At 59.4% G+C, this 22,898-nt stretch overlaps 1 protein-coding gene across 2 annotated transcripts in view; it reads left to right on the forward strand.

Annotated features, from left to right (window-relative positions):
- TBC1D2B (TBC1 domain family member 2B) overlaps nt 1-22,898 on the forward strand; it is a 59,717-nt gene that overhangs the window by 8,147 nt on the left and 28,672 nt on the right. For both annotated transcript variants that reach the window (XM_059179786.1, XM_059179787.1), the window contains exons 2-3: nt 6,478-6,631; nt 13,084-13,249. In XM_059179786.1, coding sequence (XP_059035769.1) covers nt 6,478-6,631; nt 13,084-13,249 — 320 coding nt within the window. The remainder of the gene's footprint in view (nt 1-6,477; nt 6,632-13,083; nt 13,250-22,898) is intronic.

A 22,898-nucleotide genomic window follows, 5' to 3' on the forward strand; every position in this document is an offset into this window, starting at 1 on the left:
GGCCCCTTTCCTGCACACGTGCGTCACCTTGTTCCGTGTCTGGGTCCCTGTCCCTGTTCCTGTCCTTGCCTCTGCTCGCTCATCTTTGTGAGGCCCCCGGACGCCAGCAAGGCACCAGGATGCAGAGCTGTTTTGGCGGATTTGTTTGTCCAAAGAAGGGGCCTGAGTGGTCACGGGGAGCCTGCCGACTTCCACCTCCCACGCGGGTGGCGGGGGACACCGCTCCAGGGCTCTGTCTTCTTGCTCAGCCTTTGAGACGGGTCAAGGTCCCAGGTGTGTAACTGCTTTGGTAGAGAATGTGAAATGCCGATGTGGAGGTCGTGTGACGACCTAAGAGGTACGTGCGCGCAGCCGCCGCCGGAGGAACGGAGGGCCGTGTGGACGCGTGCGCAGCAGCCTCCGCTCTCCGCTGTCCGGGGCCCAGAGGTCACACCTGGGTCCCCGTCCTGGTGTCTGCCACCGGCTCACATGCAGGGCTTCACGTCCGCTTCGTTTGAGATCTTTCCAGGCCCGTGACTTTGAAACATTCAAAGGGCAGTTTAGAACCTAAAGTTATTAACCAGATGTGGCTATAGTCTGTGTTTCGTCTGAGTTTTGTGTCATCGGGCTGCTGCCGGTTCCTTGTTGCTTACAAGCGTCCTGGGGCACAGGCATCCGTCTTCAGGGTTAGGAGACAGCATTCCCTCCCTACGAGCAGCCGCCGCGTCCTCTTACGCGACACGCCAAGTGAGGTGTGCATGGGAGCCCACCCCGTGCGTACCCTCCTCTCCGTGGCTCTGCCGGGAGCCCAGAGTCTGCACCCCACATGGAGGACAGGGTGCTGTGTCCTCACATTCCACAGGATTGGTTCTGGAGGGGCGTTTGGGCCGGGTGTTGAGCGAATAGGACCTCGCAGGCGGTCGCTGGTGCAGCAGGAGCCTGGGCTGTGGGAGCTGAGCCAGCTTCTGGGGGGGACGGGGGCGGGCCACTGTCAGTGGAGCGGGGTGCGGGGTGGGGTGCGGCACGCGGACACCGTCAGGGAGTCTGGAAGCACGGGGCCCGTGTGACTTCGCCAGGTCTGGGGAGGACGCTGAGGACAGCTCGCTGCTGCGGGGCAAGTGGACCCGTCAGGAGAGCGCAGGGAGCGGGTGTGGCGGGACAGACGGTCGTCACCCTGCAGGGCCTCTGGGCTGGAGCGCGGCTTCTCCTGCGCGCCCTCCAAGGTGCTCCTGTTGCCCCCTGCGGTGTGTGTGCGACACATGTCCTTGGTGCGGGATCGTGGCACCGTGGGGACCCATGGCCACGCTCGCTGTGACCCCGTGCAGCCGTGCCGACCCCAGTCCGTGTCCGGGCAGAGCTGGCATCCTTGCCCGGAGCCCAGCATGCTTGGCCCTCGAGGACAGCTCTGCGGCTGTGGGTCCTGCTGGGGTGCCGGGAAGATGGGTGTGGTCTTGGGCGTGCATTCCCTCCTCTTCCTCATGAGACCGCAAGGACCCCAGGCTCCGGCTGGATGTTCACGGAGCCACCCACCCACCGGGAGGTTGTGGGGGACGGTGGAGACGGGAGAGCAGGTGTGGCTGGTGTGCTGCCGCCGGTCCTGGCTGGCCGCACTGGGCTGCTTGGCCCTCAGAGCCGCCGGGGGGCCGAGTACGTTCCTGCCTTCACTCGCGTCCGCCCAGGGGGCATCTGGGCCCCGTCGCTCTCGGCATGCTGTGAGCCCAGACGTCAGGTGCCTGGCCTGGTCCTGACACTGGGGTACGTGGACGGCTGCCTGACGGCTGTGCGCATCCCATGACCACGTGTGCCCGCGCTCAGTCCGACGTCCGGCCCGTGGCAATGGCGCCGCTGATGGTGTCTTTTTTTTTTTTTTTTAAAGATTTTATTTATTTATTTGACAGACAGAGACCACAAGTAAGCAGAGAGGCAGGCAGAGAGAGAGGAGGAAGCAGGCTCCCCGCTGAGCAGAGAGCCCGATGTGGGGCTCGATCCCAGGACGCTGGGATCATGACCCGAGCCGAAGGCAGAGGCTTTAACCCACTGAACCACCCAGGCGCCCCAACCGCTGATGGTGTCTGATGCTGTCGCCAGTGTGGGGCGCACGTCACAGTCTGTCGTGCTCATTCGTGTGAAGGAAACTGGGCTGGGGGACAGGAGAGCATCGGGAAGGAGTCACAGCGAAGGGCGGATGCCGTCCCATCTGGTGGAGGGCTGGCGGTCCGGTGCTCTTTCTCCTGCGTCCCCAGAGTTGCACGGCAAACCTGTTGTTGGAAATAAAAGTCTGCGATGTGCTGTCGGTTGGTTTTTTTTTTTTTAAGGTTTTTATTTATTTATTTGAGAGACAGAGAGCACAAGCAGGGGAAGTGGCAGAGGGCGAGGCAGACTCCGTGCTGAGCAGGGAGCCCGATGCGGGACTCGGTCCCAGGACTCCAGGATGATGACCTGAGCGGAAGGCAGACGCCCAACCCGCGGAGCACCCCCGCCCCCGGCCCTCTGCTGTGGTGTTTGTTAACGAGAGAGCGGGAGCCCCCAGGCAGGCAGGAGTCCTGGTGGTGGGCCCCCTCAAGGGCGGCGGCACCCACCTCTGGCTCCTGCAGGCTGTTGGCTCTCTGTGTCCGTTCGTCGTTTCTCTTCCACTTCTGCATGTGTCGTTCGGGACAGAGGGTTTTCTCTGTGCCTTCCTTGGTGGGAGTAGAAAGGTCTTTACATTCCAAGAGACTGGGACTGTTGCACTAGTAACTCCCCTTTGTTTCTGGGGAAAATAATCAGCCCGGCGGGACCCGCGCCTCCCGCCTGGAGCTGACTCCTGGGCCAGGCCACGTGTAGGAAGCAGCCCTCAAAGGCCTGTCCCTGGGCCTTCTGTCTGGGGCTCAGCCTCAGGGAGCGGGGGTCCCTCCCAGGTGCACACGGCCCCTGTGGTGGCCGTCCACGGTGCTTGACCAAAGCCGCCCTCCGCTCTGCTGGGGGCTTTCGCGTGGATCACGGTGGGCCAGAGTCAGACCCCCGAGCCCACCTTCAAAATTCCGCGGAAATCTGCTGGGCTACTGTCGCGGGATGCAAAAAGAGACAGAAACTTGATCATGTAGGCATTTTCTTTGCGTGATTTAATGACTTTTACTGTACATTCAAATCTGGAACCAAATTTGACTTCGTTTTCTTTCTTTGCAAATTTCTAACCAGCTGTCCTAATTGCCGTCGTCGAATTGTGAGGCTTTCTCCTGATTTTGTTTGGAACCCTGCGTTCCGTACCAGCTCAGCTCTGCGTCGGACTGCGGGGCTCGCCCCCTGGGCCCGGCGGTGCCTTCCTCACAGGCTTCTGTGCCTAGAAGGGCAGAGTCCCACGCCCCCTTGGTTTTGTCCAGGATCACTGAGGGGTGAACTTCAGATGAGTTTGTGGTCTCCTTGCTACGTCTCGATGAGCTCCTCTAGAACGCGGACCAGGATTTGGGGAAGTTTCTGTCCCGTACCGAGGGTTTCTGTCTCCGAGGTCAGGCTTTCGTGTCCTGTCTCTGATGGGGAGTGCGCGTCTAGCTGTTGATTGCTGTTGTGAAGGAAACCGTTGCTCCCTGGGTGTGGCCGAGGCAGGAATCCGCGGATCCCACCCAGTTCTGCGTCCCCGGCCTGGACCGGCTCTTGGCCCAAGTCAGGCACTTGGTAAATATTTGCCGAGCAGATGAACCAACGTTTTTGTGTACACGGCATCTTTCCCCTTTCCCTCATTTGGATGCCTTTCGATAGAGGCCCAGGAATGATGCGGGTCAAAGGAGACGAGCTCTGTGTGGCTGAGTTCTTTCCCACAGGGCTGGAGACCCCAGGGTGCAGAGCTCTGGCGCTGGTGGTGTGGGTGCGGGGCACGCCGCTCCTGTGATTGCCAGGTCGCTGCACCAGCCCCTCCTGTGGGAACACGCCTGCCGGGAGTGGTGACCAGATGACCTTATGATAGGACTTCTCTGCGCCCTGGGGAGAGAGCCAGGCTTGGGGGGAGTGTCCAGGGTAAGGGACAGGGGGCTGGGGCCCGCTCCGCACATGCGGGCTTCTGGGTTGGAGGCCTGAGGACCGAGTCTGTGGAGCAGCTGGAGCGTCGTGTGGTTCTCGGCCACTGAGGGCTGAAGTCCACGTCAGGCTGGATGTGGGTGGCCTGGTTTTCATCCTCTACCTGATGTGACGCTGCCCCTCCATGCAGCAGGTGCCTCAGATCAGGGCCGTGCCTGCCCAGTCCAAGTCTGGCCCCTGGCCCCTGAGATGCTCACACGTACGGCTGTCCAAGGTGTCCTGTGTGGTTCGTGCCGGGACTGGTGCCCTGTCTGGCTGGGATTAGTAGCCTTGGCGCGTTAGGAGCAGCTAGACATGAGAAAGTCGGATATTGAGTATGTCAGGCGTCGTGGACCATGTTGAGAGCAGCAGGTCTGACCTCCAGCTTCAGGGAACTCAGGCCGATGAGGGACACGCGAGGAGTGCGCCGATGTCTGTGGGAAGCTGACCTGGGTTACATGGTGTGGTGAGATTCCGTTGAGAGGACGGAGGGAACATGCAGGCTCAGCTCAGGAAAACCTCCTCTGGAGGTAACATTTGCATTGGGCTTTGCAGGATGCATAGGAGTTGGGCAGACTGGTATTCTGAGACTTAGGATGTGGCCCTGGTGAGTCTTCAGATGACAGACACTGGCACCTGGCCTCCTGCTGGACGCTTGTGTCCCACGGGCACCTACTGTGTCTCAGCTGAGCTTTGGCTCTGCCCCTTCCAGCATGACTGGGATGCCCATCTGGCTGTCCAGAATTTGGGATTAGAGCCCTGTAAATGGGGGGCTGGGGGCAGATCCTCTCTCCCAGTCCTGCTGCTCCCCATCCTTGCGGCAGATGGGTGCTGGGCGATGGACTGGCTTGTGTTCCCAGCCGAGCTGGGGCTCACTGCGGGGCACTCCTGGTGATGGGCTCGTGGAGGTGTTTGTGACGTCAGATTGTTTGAGGGTCCTACTTACCCCACTGGAGAAGGGCAGAGGAGGTACAGATATGTGAGCCATCAGCCGGACAAGCCAGACCCATTGCTGGTCCCTAAACAGTGTTGGCATCTCCGTGGTTAAAGATTGGAGACGACATCTTGAGATCTACAGCCCTGTGGAGGGGCACAGTGGGGTCGCCCCAGGAACCCGATGCCCTTGGCCTCCGTTTCAGTGCCCAAGGCTGCATCCCACCCCTGGCCTTCTCACCAGCCTCGGCTCCCAGAGTGGACTGCGCTTCCCATCACGGTCCGGCGCAGCTCGGGTGAGCGGCACACAGTGGGAGCGTGACAGGCTTTCGGTTTTCAGGGACGGGTGAGACCGTCCGAGGCCTCCAGAGGGTTCCGTCCGGTGGTACCTGCCGCATTTCCCCTGCTCTGTGGCCGCGTGCGTCTGGGGGCCACCGCGCTGGGCGGGTCTGGAGATGTACTTCCCGTGGTGAACCCAGGCTAAACCTGGGGTGACCGAGAGCTTGCTAGTGATCGTGATCTAATTAGGTCGGGCGAGGTCGGCCCTCCGCTCCGCCCTCCCTCTGTGCAGAGACGCCGAGCGGACACACGATGCCAGCGGCTGGACTTCCGCGGAGAGGCCGCCTGGTGTGGTGGGTGCCGCCCAGCCTCACAGCCTCTGCCGTCTGTCCAGGGCTCTGGGCGCCTGACGGCAGGGTCTCCCCGGCCCTCCCGCCTCCCCGCAGACCGTGCCAGCCCCGGTGCCATCCCCGGAGCCTTCCGCCCGCTGCTCGGGATCAAGGTCGAGATGCACTCAGAGCTTTCCAGATTTTAAAAAGGGAAGGAACCTCAGTTAATCATCGCCTCGAGGCGGTTTTCCCTGCCCTACTGACCAGACTTCTGTAACACGAACAATGGGTCAGACCTTGAAAGCACGTGACGTTCATGTTTGTTTCTGCCTTGGGGAATTTTGTGAGAGAGCATCACGAGGTCTCTAACTGTTCCCCAGCCTGGCTTTCCCCTTTCAACCAGGGATCCTCCTACAAGCACATCTGCCCTGGTGCCTGCCATGCAGGGACCGTGGGGGTGGTCGCGACAGGGCCCGCGGCCAGGCACCCCTCCCACCACTTGGTCTCATCCACGGGAAAAGTCGTGGCCATTGAACGCACCCGAGTCCAGCCTGCAGTGCCCGTGGACACCCTCCCAGAGGCTCACGGGTGGAAATAGGGTTATTCGACGTGGTGCGCCCAGGACGGCTCCCCGGAGTACACGAGGTGTGAGCTCTCGACAGGCTTTATGCCTGCGCCACGTGCCGGGGCTGCAAGGCTGTCCAGCCGTCCCGAAAGTGCCTGTGGACGGTGTTTCATTGTCCTAGACTTCCAGGTCCCGCACGTGGGAGGATCTCTCCCCGGGGCTGAGCTCCCACTGTCTGTGCTGGGAGCCCTGCCGGCTCGTCCCGACGGCGGGTTCTCTGACCTGTGCTTCCCACCACCGTGGTCCATGGGCAGAGCGCGTCCCCCTGTCCCGCCGTAACGCTCTCCCCTTCTGTCTTTGCAGGCCCCTAACCGTCAGCTCATGACCTACTGGCTGCAGGAGCTCCAACAGAAGCGGTGGGAGTACTGCAGCGGTCTGGACATGGTGAAGGGGGACAGCAGGACCTCCCCGACCCCCGGGGATTTCTCTAAAGGTCTCGTAGCCAGAGATAACCCAGGTAAGTCACGGGAGGGGGATTCGCGTCCGTTCCCCGCGCACAGCCGTTGGCCGTGGTGGGGCGGCCTGATGTATGTTCCCACCCAAAGTAGCGACCATCCCTTTCCCACGGTGGCGTTCCGTTTCTTCCGGGTGCTTCCCCGAACGGAGTCCTACTCCAGCCTGAGGACGACTGTGGGGGTCGGCTGAGGCCATGCCTGGCTCCCCATGCAGTCGAGAGGCGAGGGTGACCCCTGTCCTGCCTGCGTGTGCCCACTGAGGTGACGCCCCACCACGTGTTCACAGTCACTTGTACGCGATTCATCCTCAAAGCCTGTGCTCCGTCGTCTGCCCGAGCGAGACTGTATTGGTTCCATTTCAGTCTAGATTTGTGGCTTGTTCACGATGCTTGGTAACTCACAGACGGTCTCCGTGTGGAGATGAGGGGCTCCAGGATCGACAGTGACACGCCCTGACGTCCTTGTGACTGTGGAGCAGCACGTGCCTACTGACCGTCAGGCGGGGGCCGGGGCGGGCCGGGCACAGGGCTCCTGGCTTCCTCCAGGGAGAGGGCAGGCAGTGGAGGCCTGAAGAAGCCAGGCGTGGGGGGCACACATGCCAGAGTCCAAGGAAAGGGTAAGGTCTGCCCTTCCTGATGCCCACACGGCCCTCTGCTCCACGGAGCATGGTCTCCATCGAGTTCCCCGCAAGCCTGGGGACAGCTGCCCGCAGAGCCCCTCCCCTGCAGGCCCCTTGCCCGCGGCCCCCTGCTGCCCTGCTCCCCCCGAGTACTTGCCAGGTCCTGTGGCCTGACCCTGTGGTCAGTGACATGGTACTGAAGGCGCGTCACGCCTGTCCCCACTCACAGTGACGTGGTGCTGGATGTGCGTCACGCCTGTCCCCACGCACAGTGACGCGGTGCTGGACGCCCGTCACGTCTGTCCCCACGTGGTCCCGTGAGGCCTTCAGCTCATTCTCGGGGACGTCCACACTGACGACATGGAGCCGAGGGGCCCTCAGTGCTCCGTCACGGTTCCGCTGCGGGTGTGAAAGCCCCTGTCCTAGGGGTTCGCACCAGAAGCAGCCTGTGACTTGGTTTCGACCTCGAGACTGACCGAGCGCATTCGTGACGCCCCCGGTCCCTCGGGGTTGGGGGCACCAGTCGGTCCCCTTCTTTTGTTCTTCAGCTGTAGGTATTTATAATGTCCACGCCCAGCGTGGGGCCTGGACTCACGACCTCGAGGGCCAGAGGTCCAGGCTGTAGCGCCCGAGCCAGCGCGCCGCCCCGGCTCCTTTACTGGGAGCACGGGGTGCGTCTGGGAGACGCAGAGCTAGACCGAATGTGTTTAGAACTCTGATTTGTGTTAAAAATAATCTTCCCGCTCTCTGTCTTCACCCGCCCCTGGTTTGGGACATTCTCATTTTCACCCCATGCGGTCCCACCAGTGCCCACAGCCCCTGACGTCGCTGTGGGGGAGGCTCGCGGGAACGACAGCTCCGGGGCTGGTGGCTGAGCGTCTCGGGAGGCCGCGGCCCACGAGCTGAACGTGCTTCATGCTACCAGGTCGTCGAGAGGGGTGCTGAGCCCCACTGCACTGTGCCCGGCGTGTCTGTCTGAGCCTGTTTGCTCATTGGCAGGGACGGTCTGGCCGGTGTGGTGCGCATCTGGGCTCTAAGGACTGAGAAGTCACAGCCCGTGTCCTCGAGGACCGTGTGGCCGGGTGAGGGGCCTGGGCTGATCAGACCACCGTGAGAGGCGGTGAGCCCGGGGCAGCCTCGGGATGCAGAAGGAGCAGCCGATTCGGGTGTCTGGCTCCGTGAGAGGCCAGCAAAGCTGCGTGGGTGGTCCGAGCCCGGACCCGGAGGGGCATCGCGGATGAGCGAGAGCAGAGTGAGCGACGGGTCGGACGTGCCGAGTGCGGGGGATGGGACCGGTGGGCGGAACAGGGCTGGGGTCCCACTCGAAGCCATGGTGGCCGCAGCCCTGGCAGGGGGCGGGGCCGGGGGTGCCGGAAGGGTTGGAGGGTTTGGAGGTGGGTCAGAAGGGAGGGAGCGAGGCCCAGGGCAGGGGCTGGAGCGGGAACGGGCCGTCCACGCCTCACCACGCCTCACGCTGTGCCGTGACGGGCAGAGAACAGACCGTTACCTGTGGAAGCATCACTCGGAGTCGGCGAGGGTCACCTTGGGGTCGTCGGTGGGCGGCCTGGCTCACAGGGCTGTGTCTGTCTCAGGAAGTGCTGTCCGTGGCTGGCCGAGCCGTTTCTGTTCATGGGCCTCAGGGCGCAGCTCTCCGTGCCTGCTGCAGCGCCGCGGGGGGCGGACAGGAGACGGCTCTGCGGGGGTCCCTGGCCTCCCCCTCCTCGCTGGCCAGTGCAGCATGGCTGTCCCCAGCCCGGAGGGAGCGGGAGAGGCCGGGCTCTGAGCTGAGCCCATGGCCACGTCCCCACCCGCGTCTGTGAGGAAGGAAGGGCTGTGGGGAGCCCTGAGCAGCACGTCACCCTCTGGCCTCCAGAACGTTCCTTCTCCAGAGTTCAGTGCTCTGTGTCTTGTGCCTGCAGCTGACGTTCGCAAGGCCGCACAGGAGGGGTGGCTTGGCTGTGTCCGTCTCCTCCACTAGCCCGCAGCCCGGCCCCCGCGGGATCGCTGCGCCGCACACACGGACTCTGTGCGTCTGGGCACTGGGGTGGTGAAGACCTAGTTTCCACACAAAGGAGTACTTGGCAAGGACGAAAGGCAGCAATCAAAGCCCTTCCCAGCTGCTGGGCACAAGGCAGCCAGACCCGTAGGAAGCCGGCGCAGGAGGCTGAGGGCCCGGTTCCAGGAGCCGCACAGAGCTCCTTCTGTTGCGCTCACTTCCCATGTAGACTGATGGCGAACTGCTGCAGGGTGACTACACCTTGTCTCTTGAGGCTCTGGCAAGTCCGGGCCCACGGGCACACCAGCGCCCAGATGCCTGGCTGAGCGTGGCGTGCTTCCCGAAGAAAACGACCGGTTTGAGGGGAGACCATGCACTTCCTTCTCGAAGGGGGGCCAGGAGCGGTCTGTGCCGGGACTGCGGGTCAGAGGGAAGACCCCCGTGGGGCGGGATGCAGACCTGTCACCCTGTGAGCTGATCAGAGAGGCTTTTCCTCTCTGTGACCTGCTTGGAAGTGTCAGTCGCGGTGACTTGCATGGTGCCCGAGAGGCAGCCGATTCCAGTGGGGAGAGCTCACAGGACGTGAGCACGTAGCCCATCTGTGAACAGATGCCGTCTGGCCTCACATCGGGCTGGGAAAGGGAGTGCGTGTGTAGGGGAATGGCTTCCAGTTGTGCCTGGAAGGGGCCTCCTTGGAGCCTGGTGATGGATAGAGGGGGCGGGGGTGCGAGCGAGCTGGTCGGGGGTGCTGTGGGCGGGGGGGTTGCGGACCAGCTGGGTGGGCGCTGGCGCCGAGGCTGGGGCCGGAGCCGATTGCAGAAGGTGGGGAGTGGCGCAGGCAGGAGAGGAAAGTCGTCTGCCAGGTGTGGTGCCACCTCCACTCCGGGGTCTCTCCAAGGGAGGCGATGGGAGAGGCAGGTCAGAAGGGAGACACGTGGGCTTTCTGGGGAGGTACAGGGCCTCCCACCCTGGTCCCTCGTCACTCTGTCTTTTATTCATCTGTGGGCCAGGTCCCCAGTGCATGGGAGCCCCTGTTTTCTGCTGGTCACGAGGCTTATACCCGGGGTGGAGCCAGCCAGGCCGGATGCGTGGACCAGCCCTCTGGGGGCCCAGGGAGCCCCTCCTTTTTGGCTCTTGAGGACGCACACTGCCCTCACTTAGATCTCTCTTCTGCCTCTGACCACAGCTCTGACCGCTGCTTCGCGATCTGGGCTAAAACTCACTCTGGTAAAGGGGAGAGAAGCATTTTCCTGTCCAGCCCGCGCTGTCCTCCAGCTCCCAGAGGGACCCCTCTTCTGCCGTGTTCTGTGCCACCTGTGGGAGTGGGCTTCCCCCTTGTGTGGACGACCCGGCGTCCTGACTGCGAAGCAGCAGCAGTAAGGAGGGGGAGCCCTGCGGTCAGGATGCGTCCGAGTTGCCAGATTTGCAGATGCTGGAAAGAGCAGAGAACAGAGGCTGGAAGCCTTCAGCGTGGCTCCCGCGACCAGAGCTGGGGGATCCGGTGGCTGCTGGCCGGACTCCAGGGAAACCCTGCAGTGACCTAGTTTATATCCCCCTCCCGGCGGCTCCCAAATGCTGGTGCGCGGACGCTGCGGGGGGAGGGCAAGCCTGACGCTGTCCTTAATTAAGGAAACCTCACATGCTCCTGCAAAAACCGAAGACGAGGCAAAATGACAGTCGTACCAAACCTGGGAAATTGCTTCTTTTTCACGTGGAATGATTACTTTCAGAGACGGTGTGTTCCGCCGGCATCGTCCCGGGCCTCCCGGCCCTTGTCTGCAGCCGGCCCCTGTACCCCTTCGGCTCGTGCTCCTTCGGAAGCGTTTCCGGTGTGTGTGGGGGGAGAGGGTCCCAGGGCCTGGGGTTCTCTGGGCAGGAGGTGCTTTCTAGGAAGGTTGGGAGCCTGTGCCCACAGCAGGGCCACTGCTCACTCGCCCCCGGCCACGCAGGAGAGGCTGGCCCGGCTGCAGACAGGAGCCTGGGCGCCGTGTCTACGTTCTGGCCCAGCCTGTGGGTCTTCGCTGCGAGCTTTGGGAAGACCAGCCCTCGGCCTCCTGAGCTTGGCTGCTGCCGTTTCCTGAAGGAACGGGGGTGCCCCTCGTGGGCCACCGCCTGGTGCAGTCCCCTACCCTGGGCGGTGCGGTCAGGGCACCTGCTGTGCGGGGTTTGTCTCCTGAGGGCCGGGGGCTGGACCTGGTTCACAGTGTTTGACCTCGTTTTGTGTGTACTGGAACCCTTCGCAGGTGAGACCTCGGGGCCTCCCGTCTGAAGGAGGAAAGAGAAGCTGCTGTGGTTGGAGGCATGGGCGGGGTCCCCCCTCCGCTCCCTCGAGGTCCCTGCGGCGCCTTCCAGAACCCCAGGCTCCAGGTGCCGGGGCTCCCTGCTCCTGCGTGACCTTCTGTTCTCTCGTGTGTCCTTCCCAGACGTGTTCTTGTTGGCCGTGCACCGCGCACGCCGTGCTCACCAGCGGTGGTGACTCGAACTGAAAATCGGGAAACCGTGCTGAGGCGTGACTCTGGCCTCCATCGCTGAGTCTTACAGCCCGCTGCCCGCCCCCTGTTCTTGTGTCCCCAGCGCCCCTCCTGCTTGTCCCTCTCAGGAGCCCGCTCTGGGGCTGCATCCGAGTCCTCCCGACGGATACACGGCCCCCACGGCCTCCCGCCCCGTGCTTTCCCACGGGTTCTCCGAGCCCTTCCCACGCTACCCGGTTGCTTAGTGTCGCGCCTGTGCGGCGGGCTCCCGTGGTTGGGGTCGGTCTCCCTGCCAGCGCCCAGGGCCCTCTGTGGACACCCTCCTGAGCCGCTCAGATCCGGTTCCTCCCCTGAGAAGCCGCGTCTTCCTGGGTGTCCGTGCTCAGGCTGCTCCTGGTTTTGCCTCCGAGCAAGCGAGGGTCGCTGCTGCCGGAGCAGAGGCTCTTTGTGACGGGGAGGGGGACGGGGAGTGCAGGCTGTCCTCTGTCTACAAACATCCCTGCCCTCGGAGAGGAGAGGACACCACCACGGAGAACGCAGAGTATTTGCAGTTGGGGACGGTTTTTAAAACGTTAGAAGAAGTTCTACTATAGGGAGTTTTATGCAAAGAGAGAATCTATAACATTGCCCCACATTTCCTGGGTGACTCCCAGAATTCCTGCTCCATGGGCCCTTCTGGGTTCCCTGGACACCCCGACGCACTTTCTGGTATTTTTTAAAAAATATTTTATTTATTTATTTGACAGAGAGAGATCACAAGCAGGCAGAGAGGCAGGCAGAGAGAGAGAGGGAAGCAGGCTCCCCGCTGAGCAGAGAACCTGATGTGGGGCTTGATCCCAGGACTCTGAGATCATGACCTGAGCTGAAGGCAAAGGCTTAACCCACTGAGCCACCCAGGCGCCCCCATTTTCTGGTATCTTGAAGCAAATCCTGCACACCAACTGTTTCAACCTTCAGTATTTCAAAAGCTCTACTGAGATTTGATCACCCCTTAGAGCCCATGTTCCTGTGACCTTTCTGAGCCACTGCTCTGGGATGTGCCAGCTTGCTTCCTCGGGTCGCCACCACCAGTATTAGCAAGTGTGTGCAGGACACTCCCCTCCGCCCGTTTTCTTAGAGGCGGTGTCCATGGATACTTTGCGTTACTGCGAAATGGTGGATCCCAGGAGTCGGCCCTCATCGGCTCAGGCCAGTGGACCTTGGTCCCTGGTCCCTCCCAGTCCCGTCACAGACATGGAAGGGCCTTAGGTGACTGAAGCCACCATGGTTTCTGTCCCGTGGCCGATGGCGCACGGGTCCGTGTCTCACGTGGGATGGGGAGTTCCGTGTGGGAGGGTGGAGGCTGACCTCTGTTTGCCTGTCTTTCAGATGTCATCTGCACACCTCCGGATGCTTCTGCAGAGAAAGCCAGAAACGTCCTCGCTGTGGAAGCCACCCCCGGAGAGCTGGTAGGAGAAGCAGCAGCTCACCAGCCGGCCCCCGGGCACCCAAATTCCATTAATTTCTCTTTCAAACAGTGGGGCACTGAGCTCAAGTGAGTCTTTGGAAAGCGGCGTCTGAAACTGAACGTGGGTTGTGTGTGATAACATGTCATGATTGTGAAAGTGCCGTGTGCCTGCCGCTGGCCCGGTCCCCTCGGGCACGGGGGCATTTCCTCAGCGTGTGCAGAGGGTGTGCTGCACAGCTCGCCCTGAGCCAGACGTGCTCACACGGGGTTGGTGTTCGCTCGCTGGGCTCTGTGAACCGGGTCGCGCGGTCAACAGGCTGCAGAAACAGAAACCAGCCCGGAAGAGCTTGTCCGAGGTCAGGAGGCCCCCGGGCCGCTGAGTCGGCGCGTCTTCCCCGGGGGCTAGCCCCCTTCCCCCGCCCCGAGGCTGTTCTGGCCCATGCTGCAGACATCTGCCCTCGGTGGGTGTGCGAGCGGGGGGCGGGGGTGCAAGGGCTGGTGTGTGTGTGTGTGTGTGTGTGTGAGTGTGTAAGACTTTGTTGAGATAGAATTCATGTACATGCTGTTCGCCCATTTAAAATGTGCGTTTCAGTGCTTTTTAGTACTTGCGGCAGAATGGCCATCACTGCCACCAATTCTAGGACACTTTCATCCCGACCTGACCCCAACAGAAACCCTCATATCCGCTAGCAACCCCTTCCCGCTTCCCAGCCGCCCTTGGTGACCACCGATGGCCTCTGTCTCCGCGGGTCTGCCCGTCCTGTGCATCCCCTTGTGAACAGGTGCCCAGCTCCGTCCCCCAGCCCTGTGCTCGTGGGCCCTGACCCTGCGCTGGCGGCTGCATGCGCCACGGGGCCGGTCTGGTGGAGTGAGACTGTTCTGTGCGCAGAGCACACTGTGTGTCCGTCCCGCCATGGACGGGCATGCTGTGGCTTCCACGTCGTGGCTGTCGGGAGTGGTGCATCTGCCAGCGCTGGGACGGGGTCTGTGGGGACGTGTTTCCGTTTCTCCTGGGTCCATGCTCGGGATGGCCCTACCGGGCTGGGTGGTGAGTCTGCACGACCTTCGGGGACCTGCCTGCCATTCTGGACGCAGCGCATGAGGCGTCCCCAGCAGCGCCGCTGGAGGTTCAGGGTCCCCCCCACGCCCTCCCTGGGGCTGGCGGTCCCCCGTCTTCCGCCCTCGCCATCCGCACTGGGGGGGGAGCCTCCTGCGGTTGGGATTTGCGTTCCCCAGTGACTCCCGATCCTGAGCGATTTCTCGTGTGCGGACAGCCGTTTGTAGATCCTTGGGGAGCCCTCCCTCAGATCCGTTGTCTTCTTAGTATCGTGGAGGTATTCACATGCTGACATGCGTGGAACTACCTTGTTCTTTAATTTTCTATTTTTATTCCTGGGGGGGGAGAGCGGGGCGCCAGCGGGGAGCGGCGGAGGGAGAGGGAGACCCTCAAGCAGACTCCACGCTCAGTGCAGAGTCTCACACGGGGCTTGGTCCCACGACCCCGAGATCACGACTTGAGCCAAAGTCGAGTCGGATGCTTAACTGGCTGAGCCACCCAGACGCCCCCAATTTTTTCCCCAATACTCCCTTTTTTAGAGCAGTTTCAGGGTTATGCTGAGTTGAGGCCGTGATGTAGAGTTTTCACGCATCCCTCTCCCCACATGTGTGTCCCCACGCCCATGGTCACCAGAGCGCATATGTTTTACCGAGGACGAGCCTGCACTGACACGTCGTACTGCCCCAGAGTCTGTTGCGCACGTCAGGGTCACGCTTGCCGTCCCGCGGATCCGGACGCGGGTGTGCCGACGTGTGTCTATCACAGCATCACACGGAGGATTTTCTCGGCCCCAGAGCCCCTCCGTGCTCTGCTCACTCGTCTCCCTCCCACCCCAGCCCCACCGCGGCCCGATCTCAGCAGTTCGTTGTCTCCATGGGTTTGCTTTTTCCAGAAGGTCCATTTTGTTGGAATCCTAGAACGCTGCCTTTTCCCATCAGTTTCTCCCACTTGGTGACACGCACTTGAGGTTCCTCCCTGTTTTCCTGGCATGAGACCTCGTCTGTCTTTCGTGCTGAATAGTCCATCGTGGAGATGTGGGGCCGTTAATCCGGTCGCCCTCTGAAGGGCGTCCTCGGAGCTCCCAAGTTTGGTGGTTACAGGGCCGCCAGGGACGTCCGCGCGGGTTTCCGTGTGGCCGAAGTCCTCGACTCCCCGGGTAGATGCCAAGGAGCATGGCTGCCGGGCGGCACGTGAGCGTGTGCTGCTGTCGGAGACCGCCCAGCTGCCCGGCAAAGCGCCCAGCGGGGTTGCGTTCGCACCGCCCATGGGGGAGGGTCTCAGCGCCTGTTTCCTTGCCCGCACGTGGCTCCTGGGGTTCGGGTTCTGGCTGTTCTGCAAGGCGTGTGGTGGGGGTCACTGATGTCTTCATCCGTGTTTCCCTGAGGGCCTGTGACACAGAGCATCTTTCTTCTCTGGGGGGTGCCTGTTAAGGTCTTTGGACCACTTTTTTGTTCTTTTTAATTTCTTTCTTTAAATTCAATGAATTTACTTATAAATTAAGTTAATTTGCCTATATATTCAAATAATTTACAGTTAGAGTTTCAGAGGGGGAGGTCCGTGACTCCTCCATCCCGTGGACACCAGTCTTCGGCCGGCATGGTGACTGGGTTGGGTTCTCACTGAGTTGTAAGGGCTCTTTGTATATTTTGGATGATGGTCCTTTGTCAGGTGTGCCTTTTGCAAATGTTTGCTCCCAGTCTGTGGCTTGTCATCCAATTCTCTCGATACTGTCTTTCCAGAGCAGAATGTTTTAGTTGCCGTGAAGTCCTGTTGATCGTTATTTCTTCCATTAACTTTGTATTTGGTGTCGGATCTAAAAAGGCATCATGGTGCTCAAGACCGTCTAGGCCTTCTCCTGTGTGACCTTCTGGAGTTTCACAGTTTCGCGTTTTACATTTCGGTCTGTGACGCATTTGAGGGGGTCGTTGTGAAGAGTGGAAGGCCTGGGTCTCGACTCTGACTTGGCATGTGCACATCTGGCTGTTCTAGCGACATGTGCAGAGGAGCTCCTCTGCCCCTTTGTCCGGGCTTAGTGGACCGTGCTGACCGGGCTGTGTCTCTGAGCTCTCTCTTCCGTCCCGTGCATGTATTAGCTCTTTCTCCGCCGTCATCCGGGCTCGAGGACGGTAGGTTTACACTGTCTTGAGGTCTGCACCGTCGCCCTCTGGCTTTGCTCTTCTCCGTCGACATTGTGTTGGCTGTCCGGGGTCTCCTGCCTCCCCGTGTACACTCTAGAATCGGTCTGTCGACATCCAGAGGACACTCAGCTGCGATTCCGACTGGGATGGCGTGGAATCTGGGATCCGTTTTGGAAGAACTGCTATCTGGACGATGTTAAGTCTTCCTACCCATGAACGTGGAGTGTCTGTCCGTTACTTTGTTGTTCTTTGACTCCAGTCGTGAGTTTCCTGGCATTCCTCACGTGGATCTCACACGTGCGTGCACACACGCACACACGCACACACACACACACCCCGATACTCCCTGCTCAGGCGTGCTCAGGTAAGTCATACTGTTTTTATTTTTTATTTTTTTAGAAAAAAATTTTTTTTAAAGATTTTATTTATTTATTTGAGAGGGAATGAGTGAGAGAGAGCATGAGAGGGGAGAAGGTCAGAGGGAGAAGCCGACTCCCCAAGGAGCTGGGAGCCTGATGCTCCGGGGTCATGACCTGAGCCGAAAGCAGTGGCCCAACCCACGGAGCCATGCAGGCGCCCCGGTCATACTGTTTTTAATTTCAGGTTCCACCTGTTTGCTGTTGGTCTGTAGGAGAACGTAGGCTATGAACGTCGTATCCTACCACGTTGCTGTAATTGCTTATTAATTCGGGAGTTTTTGTTTATTCTCTCAGAGTTTTTATATAGATGACCATGTCATCTTAGACAAAGACAGCTGTGTCTTTCTTCCTTATCTGTATACCTTTCATTTCTTTTTCTTGCCTTGTTACGTGAGCACGGGTTTCCGGCTCAGTGTCGGGCAGGAGCGGTAAGAGGAGATGTCCCTGCACTGGACCTCGTCTTCGTGGGACGGCTTTGAGTTTCTCACCATTAAGTAGGATGTTGGCTGTCGGGTTTCTGTAGATAGCCCTTATCACATGGACAAAGTTCCCTCTCTTCCTGGTTTAACGGGAGTGTTTATCATGCGCGGGAGCTGCGTTTTGTCACGCTTTTCCTGCATCTATTGGTATGAACCTATTACGTGATTTATTTTTAGTCCTTAGTTACGTTGATGAGTTTTCAAATGTTGCGCGAGTCTCGCGTGGCTGGGATGAGTCTGCCCGGGTGTGGGCGTCCTTCTTTTTAGATGTTGTTGGATTTGATTTGCTCCTGTTTCGTGGAGGATTTTCGTGTTCCTGACAGGCATTACCTGTGGTTTTCTTTGAATGTCTTTTTGTGGTTTTGGTATCCGCGGAGTCCTGGCCTCGCAGGGTGAGTTAGGAGGTAACCTCTCTGCTTCCGTCCTCTGGCAGGGAGTGGACAGCACGGGGGTAATCTCTTCCTTAAATGGTGGGTACAGCTCACCCGCGGACCCATCTGGGCTTGGTGTCTCCCGTCGGAAGGTTGTTATTGAGTCCGTATTTGTAACAGATACAGGACCACTCGGGTCGTTTTTTCCTTGTGTGAATTTTGGCAGATTGTGTCTTTCAAGAAGCTGGTCCATTTCATCTAAGTTATCACATTTGTGTTCTAGAATTTCTGTTTTTATGTTTCTGTGGGATCTGTAACCACGTCCCCCCGTGTTATATCTGATCTTGATCTTTGTGTTTTCTCTCTCTTTTCCCAGCCTGACGAGAGGCTTATTGAACTGATGCATATTTTCAAAGGACCAGTTTTCAGTTCATTGATTTTTTTTTTTCTCTTTCGTGTTGACAATTTCATTGGTTTCTGCTCTAATTATTATTTCTTTTCCTTCTTATTTTTGGATTTGGTTTGTCCTCTTAAAAAAAGTTTCTTGAGGTGGAAACATAGATTATTGATTTTAGGGGCACCCAGGTGGCTCAGTCATTAAATGTCTGCCTTCAGCTCAGGTCTTGATCGCAGGGTCCCGGGATCAAGTCCCGCATCGGGCTCTCTGCTCAGCGGGGAGCCTGCTTCCTCCTCTCCAGCTCCCCCTGCTTGTGTTTCCTCTTTTGCTGTCTCTCTCTGTCAAAAATAAACAAAATCTTTAAAAAAATATATTGCTTTCCGATCTTTCTTCCTTTCCACCGTGCACACTCAGGGCTACACACCTCTCTCGGAGCACTGCTTTGGCTGTGTCCCACTACCTTTGATAAATTGCATTCTCGCTTTCATTTAGTTTAAAACATTTTAAAATGTATCTTGAAATTTCTTCTTTGACCTGTGTGGGTTTTTTTTTGTTTTTGTTTTTGTTTTTAGAAGTGTGTTGTTTATTCATGTATTTCGGGATTTTTATTAATGTTTCTGTTACTGATTTCTAGTTCAGTCCCACTGTGGTCTGAAGACAGGCATAGGGTTTCTGTTCTGTGAAATTTGTTGGGCTGTGTTTTGTGGCTCAGAACATGGTCTCTTCCTCACGAGCTCAAGAGGAGTGTGCAGGGCGCCTGGGTGGCTCAGTGGGTTAAGCTGCTGCCTTCGGCTCAGGTCATGATCTCAGGGTCCTGGGATCGAGCCCCACGTCAGGCTCTCTGCTCAGCAGGGAGCCTGCTTCCCTTCCTCTCTCTCTCTCTCTCTTTGCCTGCCTCTCTGCCTACTTGTGATTTCTGTCTGTCAAATAAATAAATAAAATCTTTAAAAAAAAAAAAAAAGAGGAGTGTGCATTCCAACCAACTGAGCCACCCAGGCGTCCCTAATCTTTATTTTTTTTTTTTTAAGGTTTTATTTATTCATTTGAGAGAGAGAGACAGTGAGAGAGAGAGCATGAGCGAGGAGAAGGTCAGAGGAAGCAGCAGACTCCCCATGGAGCTGGGAGCCCGATGCGGGACTCGATCCCGGGACTCCGGGATCATGACCTGAGCCGAAGGCAGTCGTCCGAGGAGTGTGCATTCCGTCGTCGCACAGTCGGCTGCATGTCGGTGACATCCAGCTGGTGGATGGCCGTCGGCGTCCGCGAGGGCCGTACTGGTTTTCTGCCTGCTGGGTCCTCTCCTTTCTGGCTGAGGGTATTGAAGGCTCAGTCTACCGTCGTGGGTTCTCTGGGTCTGCGGTTTTACCAGCACTCTGCGGGTAGGGTGTGTGCACGGAGAGGCGTGTGTCCTTGGAGGGTTGACCTTTGCTCGTTGTGAAATGCCTTCATCCCTCCCGACTTCCTCACTTTGAAGTCCGCCTTAGGACGCGTCTAGCTGCTCCTGCTTTCGTGTGATCCGCGTCACTAGGACCCCGCGTTTCTCTCCCTTTGCGTCTCATCCCTCCGTGTGCGTTTGTGAAGTGGTTCCTGGAGACGGCACACCCTCTTGTCCCGACCTCCCGACCGCCTCTGTCTTAACTGGTGCACGTGGGCCTCCGGCGTGCGGTGACTCTTGGAGCGGTTAGATTAACGTGTCCCTGTTTTCTGTTTGTTGCCCTTTTCTTTGTTCCTGGTTTATGTCTCCCACGCGTCCTGCCTCCTGTGGTTTTATTTTATTTTTAAGTAACCTCCACGCCTAGCACGGGGCTGGAAGTTACGACCCTGTGATTGAGAGTCACGTGCTGAGCAGCAGAGCCACGGGGCGTCCTTGCCTCTTGAGGTTTTCATCGGGCGTTTTATATGGTTTCGTTTTCTCTCCTTCCTTAGCCTGTCCCTTATACTTCCTTTTTAGCTGTTTCTTTTTTTTTTTTTTTTTTTTTTAAGCGGTTGCTCTGGAGTTTGCAACACGCATTTCCTGCTAATCCAATTCCCTTTAAAATCACCCCGTGCTGCGCCACAGGTGGGTGCCTCCTAATAGCACGGCGGTCCCAGCCGCTGCCCCCGTCCCGGGGTCGCCGCCGTGGTGCATGGCGGGGGCGCGGGGGGCGCGGGGGCGCACGCACACACCGAAGCCGGCCCACCGATGGCGTCACTATCTGGAAGAAGCTGTTGCGGGTTAGAGCAGTTGGAGCGGAAGAGAGAAGGTCCGCGTTTTACTCTCCCCGTCCTGTCTTCCTGGCTTCTCCTTTCCTCTTTCGTGCTCGGTCCGAGTCTCTCGTCTGTACGGCGTCTTTCTGTCTGCGGAGGGCGGCGGGTGTCCGCCGGTCCGCTGGCCACAAGCTCCCTCCCTGTTTCTCCGAGGAAGCCCGTTTCGCGGAGTGAGGATCCTAGCACGGCGGAGCGCGGCGATCGATCTCTTCCTCCGCTCACATCTCACTCGCCGGCCGGCCGAGATGAGGATGACGGTCTTAGCTCTGCCAGTCACGGGTTTTCTGGGACTTCTCTCCGGATTTCCTCTAAATCTGTGATCCTCTCTCATGTGGGCCGGGCGTGCCAGGGTGAGGAGGTTTTGACAAACTGTTTTGCTTGGTGCTCCCTGAGCTTCGTGGAGCTGTGGTTGATGCCTGACAGTCATTTGGGGAAATAACCCCCAGATTCAAGTATTTATTGTGCTGCCTCGGTCTGATGTCAGGTCTGTGCTCTCCCGAGGAGTCCCTCAGCCTGTCCGATCGCCAGGGGGCCCAGCAGGCCCTTCTCATTTGTCTTGCAATGGTTTGTTTTTGTTTTTTAATCTGTCATTTTTTTTCAGTTCTTTCTTGGGGTCTCCGTCTCTCTTTATGTCACGCATCTGACCTTGCGAGCTGACGCTTGATCCCTTAGGGCCCGGAGCACGTGAGTCGGGATTGTTTGACGTTCCTGGCCCGATGTTCTGCATCCCACCTAGTCTGGTTCTGCCGCTGCTTGTGCTTTCTCCACGTCATGCTGGCTCGCCTCGTCTCTTTCCTTAAGGGACGGGACAGGACGCACTGGGAGAAGGAAAGGCCGCAGACCGGCCTCCAGAGTAGGGGTGGGGAGGTGGGGAGGTGGGGAGGTAGGGGTGCTTTGTTCTGTGACGGAAGGGTTTCTGTCTTTTCCCTCCCTCGTAGGCAGCCAGGATGGAAGAGGGGCCAGAGCTGGGGGCCCCTGTGCCCAGGTCTGTGAGGCTCTGGCTACCAGGGTCCCCCGAGGGCAGGCCTTGTTAAGAGCAGGGTGTGCTGGAGAATTTACAGCTACTTCCTTCCCGTCTCCTTGCCGGAATTCCGAGGGACTTTTCCTCACGTTCTCGGGGGGAACCTGGTTGAGCTCCTGAAGGTTAACCTCACAGCACCTTGGGGGCCTCTGGGATCCAGTGCCCCGGGGCTCCTGCCCTCGGGGAGGCTCTGCCCGAGCCTCTGGTGACCGCCCATTACAGCTTGGGATCCCAGCCCGCGCTGGCATGCTTCCGAGTCCCCTGCAGGAAGCTGAGCCTCCGCATTGTCCTGCCTGGCTCTCCCGTCCTGGGGACGGCGGTTTGCTCCGTGTCCCTGTCCGCTGTGGGTCCGAGGGGAGGTGTTGGCTTTGCAGTTCAGCTCGCTGCTTGCCGCTGGGCTGCCGCGGCCACTCCCACACCCCTCCCACAGGACGGGAACCGGAGCGCCCTGCTGGCTTCTCCCTGCTGAGCTGCGGAGTTCTTTGCATCGCCGTGTTTGAGACAACCATGGTGGCGGCCGCGGAGCCCCGGGTACTCGGTTCGGTGTGGTGGGTGCTGTGGGGGCACAGCCGGGGCTCCCTGCTCCACCGCGGGCTGCCGGCTGGGTACAGTGGGCCAGCCGCTCCCACGGGGTCTCGGGGTGGGGGCGGCCACGGGAACCGCGCGCATGCAGGGCGACACTCTTTCCCAAGGCAGCCCCGTTCTCCCTTTACCTTATGGTCGGGTTCAGTAAACGAAGAAGCTCATACTTGTCGGTGGTAAAAACACGGCCGCTGTGTGCAGGGAAGCCGCGTGGGGTATGGGGGACACCCTGCCCACTGCAGACTCGCCCCTGCTCGTCGGGCCGTCCACTCTCCACGTCCTGTTCTCTGCTGGTGCCCCCCACGTCGGAAGCAGCACTGGTCCTCCTCCGCCTGCGGGCGTCTCCTCGGTCTGATGACAGTCTGTCTCATAGGCCTCTGCGTCCCCATATTCTGACCCCGGAGGCCCTGTATGCGGCCACGGGACCCTTGATCCCCAGGCCCCCTGGCCACTGGCACGTCCTGCTCATCCCGCTTACGGGCAGGTGCGGAGCACGGACTCTGGAGACGGTAGGAGCCGCTGGGACGCCGTCTCTCCCTGTGACGGGCAACGCAGCGGAGGCTTAGAGCGGGAAGGTGACGTGCCCAGGGCCCTGGCAGGTATGCGGCAGAGTGACAAGACACCTGGGGTCCCTTGGCTGGAGCCCTGCACCCCCCGTGCCATCCATCATAAGAACATAATTGGGAAACTATTGATTTGCCAGATTTTTATGTCACTCTGTCGGCAAAACAGTAAGCCCATGTGGATGACGTGGAGTTACCTTTCCTGTGAAAAATTAGTTGAACGCTTGGGGGAAATTGGATAAAATGGGGTGACTCCAAAAAATTGCCCCCAGGACGTGGGCGACACACACAGGGAGAAGTTGTGAGCGACCTACAGACTCTGTACAGGGATTATTTCCCAACCCTAAGTCCAGGGTCCACTTTTAAAAGAAGCCAAACAGGTTTGGACAAATGAGGTGATGTCCTGCGGGTGCGGCTGGCCCGGGAGGGGCGCCAGGGAGCAGGGTCAGCAGCCGGACTTGG

The sequence above is a fragment of the Mustela lutreola genome, chromosome 7 (assembly GCF_030435805.1).
Source record: "Mustela lutreola isolate mMusLut2 chromosome 7, mMusLut2.pri, whole genome shotgun sequence".
Lineage (NCBI taxonomy): Eukaryota > Metazoa > Chordata > Mammalia > Carnivora > Mustelidae > Mustela > Mustela lutreola.